The 4,767-nt window shown below is 36.1% G+C and overlaps 1 protein-coding gene across 1 annotated transcript; it reads left to right on the forward strand.

Annotated features, from left to right (window-relative positions):
- The first annotated feature begins 545 nt into the window (after nucleotides 1-545).
- On the forward strand, nucleotides 546-4,542 carry LOC111915587 (AP2-like ethylene-responsive transcription factor AIL6). Its single transcript, XM_023911236.3, has 9 exons — nucleotides 546-944; nucleotides 1,151-1,757; nucleotides 1,872-1,954; nucleotides 2,611-2,619; nucleotides 2,738-2,826; nucleotides 3,031-3,104; nucleotides 3,256-3,306; nucleotides 3,617-3,693; nucleotides 3,795-4,542. The coding sequence occupies exons 1-9, from the start codon at nucleotides 833-835 to the stop codon at nucleotides 4,259-4,261; spliced, it is 1,569 nt and encodes a 522-aa protein (XP_023767004.1). The 5' UTR covers nucleotides 546-832; the 3' UTR covers nucleotides 4,262-4,542.
- Nucleotides 4,543-4,767: the final 225 nt, after the last annotated feature.

Below are 4,767 nucleotides of genomic sequence, written 5' to 3' on the forward strand. Positions count from 1 at the left end.
TATGTAATTTTGTCTAATTTTTATTCTGATTTAGCGATGTTTGTACAAATTGTCAAGCATAATATAATATAACACTTTCTAATATATTATAATAGGAAAACAATGTAACATGAGAGTAGACCAGTAGACCACAATAAATATTAAACATGTTATTTACTTATATGACACATGGTCCGTTAAGTTGGACAACCATACAAAAATATAATCAAAAGCAACAGTAATAAAAATAACAAAAGCGGAAGTCAAAAAGAGAAACTTTATTACTATAACACAATCATAACAAACCGAAATAATCCATGAAATAGAACAAATAAAAAATCAGGAATATGCAAATTTTATTCATGAAAATCATAAATTTACAAAGAAGTTTGTATACTTGTTAAACCAAAAAAGGATCATATACCATGTTCACAAAGAAAAGACAAAAAAAAGGGTGGAATTTTGAAATTAGAGTACTTAAGTTTAAAGTTATTAAACAATTATTTATGCATTCAAACCTTATATGGTCAGTAGAATACATATTGAGAACTGTGTTTTTCCCACTGAATTTACGCCGATGCAGCCATGAAACCTGCTTTTATCCCCCCACTATATACCCTACCCTCCCCTCTTCCATTTTCTTCTTCGTCTTCCCCCAACTTTTTACCTCTTAAAACAAAACCTTTTCTCACTACTTTCGCTCGCTCTACTCTTTGAGCTTTGCATGTGAAGCTCGGGTCTTCTAACTTAACAATCCTACTTCAAAGCCGTTTAATCTTTCCTTTTGGTCTCACATTGATCTTTTAATGGTGGGTTCTTGCTGATTCGTGTGGAGTTAATTTTTTGATTAGAAATGGCGAGAGAAAATAACTGGCTCTCATTTTCCTTATCACCAATGGAGATGTTCAGTTCGTCGACTTCTCAGCCACAGCAGTATTTCTTCAACGACAACTTTTATGCCGATGGTAAATTACGAATGAATCTTTTGGTTACAAAACCAAAAACCCAAATGAAATCTCTTATAGAATGTTGAGTTATGCATGGTGGGTTTTTGAGTTTGAAAGGTGTTTTTAAACCGGTTCTAATTAATGATGTCTTTTTGTAGAAAAAGATGGAGTATTTGATGTTTTGATTTTTGCATGTATTTGACTCGATCGTTTTTCCGGTGTAGGTTGGAGTAATAACGGGAAAGAAAACAACAGTCATGGGGAGGTGAAAGACGGCGGCGATTCGCCACTCTTCAGAAGCTTCATGGAATCTCATATCCACCAACAACAAGCTCCGAAGCTTGAAGATTTTCTCGGCGGCGAAATCAACATCAACACCACCACCGCCTCCGCCGCTTCCCACCCGTTAAACTCCTTCCGTTACTCCGACGTCTCGCAGACAGAAACCCAGGACTCATCCTCCTTAACCAACATCTACGACAGCAACAGCTCCGTCTACTTTTCCGACCAACAAGATCTCAAAGCAATCACTACTACAGCTGGGTTCCCGTCGACGTTCTCAACCAACTCAGGGTCTGAGGTCGACGACTCAGCCACCCAAATGACCGAGTTTGCCGGGCAATCGATTGAGTCAGGTAACGAGTTGGCTTATGCACAGTGTCCGATGAATGCGCTGTCGTTGGCGATAACCAGTACCGGCGCCGCCACCCGTCAAACTCCTCCTGACCAGCAGAAGGCCATCGTAGCCGTCGATTCCATCAGTCAGAATAGTTGTAAGAAGATTACTGATACTTTTGGACAGAGAACTTCGATCTACAGAGGTGTTACTAGGTATGGTATCCCCATCTCTCTCAAACTCTCAACTTCATTTAAATTTTATTAATCAAGAAATCTTTTTGACATAAAAATGTCTACTTTATTATTTAAAAAAAAAAAAAAAAAAAGACATAGGTGGACTGGAAGATATGAAGCGCATCTTTGGGATAATAGCTGTAGAAGGGAAGGTCAAGCAAGGAAAGGACGTCAAGGTACTCCATTTCATTTCATTTACTTTATTTAAACATATTATTAACTTATTATAAGTATATATTTATGTTGCTTTTATGATATATGTATAAATGACTGAGATTCTGACGATGATATTGATATTGATGTAATACTCTTTGCCCAAAATAGAAGGAATTTGTCCACAAGATTTACAAAAAATCCTGTTACAAGTATGTACAATATAGTATCTGTTTCTGTGTGATATTTGTTGTTTCTCTTTCTAAATCTAAGGGTCTAGTGATGTGGCTACTGTAGTTTCTTTTCATCAGTACATGACACTTTGCTTTTACTTTCACTTTTGCTTTTTTCCCCATTTTCGTACCCCTTGTGTTTGACCAAACTCAAACCCACATAATAATAATAATAATAATAAATAGGTTACAACAATTGTGACCTCTGAATATAATTTGTACAGTTTGTGAATTAATTCGAATGGTTGGTATTGAAAATGTTAATGTACGTATGATGTGAATGATGAGAACGCTTTTATATTTTTAGCTTTTGCTTTATCTAAAAGTATTTTGATGCTAAAATGATGGACCACTTATATAATAAGCTAACGTTTTCTTTTTGCTGGCTTTTCTGCATGGAATTGGCCATGGGTGTACATAACTTGCCTCTCAATTATTTTCTTCAGTGTACTTGGGTGAGTGCATTCCTTATTATGTTTTCTGATTGTTCTTTTGTTATTTTGATATTCATACTTATGGGATTAATCAAGTATGCTTGATTGTAATTTGTAATGGATTTTGGTAAATTTTCAGGTGGATATGACAAAGAAGATAAGGCTGCGAGAGCTTATGATTTGGCTGCTCTTAAATATTGGGGGCCGACTGCCACCACAAACTTCCCGGTAAATCTATTTATCTCATCATAACGACACAAATTTATAAAGAAATTAGGGCTTAATGGGAAAGTCTGAATTTCTATTAAAAAACTCGTATATATAGCTTATCCGATTAAGTCGATTACCATTGATTCTAATGAATCAAAACTAAACTACCCATTTATCTTGTTTGTGCAACCTACTAAAGTGATTACAATTATGTTGATTTAGGTTGCAAGCTATGCGACAGAAGTGGAAGAGATGAAAAGCTCAACAAAGCAAGAATTCATCGCGTCATTAAGAAGGTTTGTTACTTCAACTATTTCTATTTGCTATGTAACGATAATCGATATATATATATATATATATATATATATATATATATATATATATATATATATATATATATATATATTAGTATTGCATTTTCTAAGATATTTTTTGCCATTATAACAGGAAAAGTAGTGGTTTCTCAAGGGGTGCATCCATCTATCGGGGTGTGACAAGGTTTGATCTCCAAAAACCCGTTGTTTTATTTATTTTATTTTTTTAGTTGGTTGATGATATAAACTATATTTAACTAGGGTTGGATTGAGACAATGATACTAATGTAATGAGACAAATATTGTAATTTTTTGTCCCATCCAAAAATGTGGGATTTAGGACTTGCTCTCAACTATCAAGTCTCCATCGTGTCTCTTGTATGTGAAAAGACATAAATGCCCCATTCATACTAATCATCAAAAATAACCATAGATAGTTTGTCTACCCCCGTGTAAACAAATATGTCCTTATTGATCTATTGGAAAATGTGCAGGCATCATCAACAAGGGCGTTGGCAAGCAAGAATAGGCCGAGTTGCTGGAAACAAAGATTTGTATCTTGGAACTTTTGGTAAAATTTTATGCTTTTGTAACGAGTGTATGACAAAACATGTTATAGATACAGACATACAGTGATGATCTTCGTTCTTACATTGTGTAATAATTTTACAGCCACTGAGGAAGAAGCAGCCGAAGCCTATGACATTGCAGCAATCAAGTTCCGGGGGATGAACGCAGTGACAAATTTTGAAATGAAACGATACGATGTTGAAGCTATTTCCAACAGCTCCCTTCCAATTGGTGGCTCAGCTAAGCGCCTGAAAATCTCACTGGAGGCTGAGCAGAAACCATCTCTGATCGCCAACCACCATCAACAGCCACAATACAGCAGCGGTGGCAGCATCAGTTTTGCTAACATCCCACCGGTTTCTGCCCTTCCTTATGGCATGCAATTTGATCCAAACTCAAATCAGTCGTATCATCATCATCAGAATCATAATTTCTTCCAGCATCTCCACCTGAACAACGGTGGTGTTACTCCTCAAACATCTGGGTCTATGTCTTCTGTAGGGAATCCGATGGCGTTACTGCCTCCAACACCAGCGGAGTTCTTCATTTGGCCTCACCAATCTTATTAACATAATGACAAAAGCACTTCCAAGATAACTTAGCGCCATAGAGAATGCTAATTTTGAAACTTCTAAGGTTTTGGTATGCTGACCGGTTTAGGGTAGCTTTTTTATGGGGTAGTATTAGTATGGGCTGGGGTATAATGTTTTGGGTTTTCTGTTGGTGGACTTTGGACTAAATCTTGTAAACAGGTGTTTGGAATGCTAATTGGTAGAATGGTCTTTTTGGTGGTTAAACAGTGTCTCACTTATTTTATAAATGTGAATTTAGTAATGTATCATTTGGAGGAGAGGCAGAGTGAGTTGTAAGAAAGCTCATGATTATTTGATCAAACTTCCAAGGGTCTTGAATACTTGGTCAAATGCATTTCGGCTAAGAAAAAAACATGAAATGGATGATTTTAAGAGGAAACTCAATTGGCTGTCTTATCAGCATATTGCAAGGATCATACATCATTCTTTCCTATGCTCTTTGCAAGCTTTATCTATGCTTCAATCCGAGGAGCAGCGGTTCT

This window comes from Lactuca sativa, chromosome 3 (assembly GCF_002870075.4).
Source record: "Lactuca sativa cultivar Salinas chromosome 3, Lsat_Salinas_v11, whole genome shotgun sequence".
NCBI lineage: Eukaryota > Viridiplantae > Streptophyta > Magnoliopsida > Asterales > Asteraceae > Lactuca > Lactuca sativa.

Bases quoted from the DNA above. Each gene is read 5' to 3' on its own strand.
- LOC111915587 (XM_023911236.3), top strand. From the start codon at position 833: ATGGCGAGAGAAAATAACTGGCTCTCATTTTCCTTATCACCAATGGAG. The intron at 3,105-3,255 runs GTTTGTTACTTC...CCATTATAACAG, and splicing joins TTCATCGCGTCATTAAGAAG to GAAAAGTAGTGGTTTCTCAA. The intron at 3,694-3,794 runs GTAAAATTTTAT...ATAATTTTACAG, and splicing joins TTTGTATCTTGGAACTTTTG to CCACTGAGGAAGAAGCAGCC.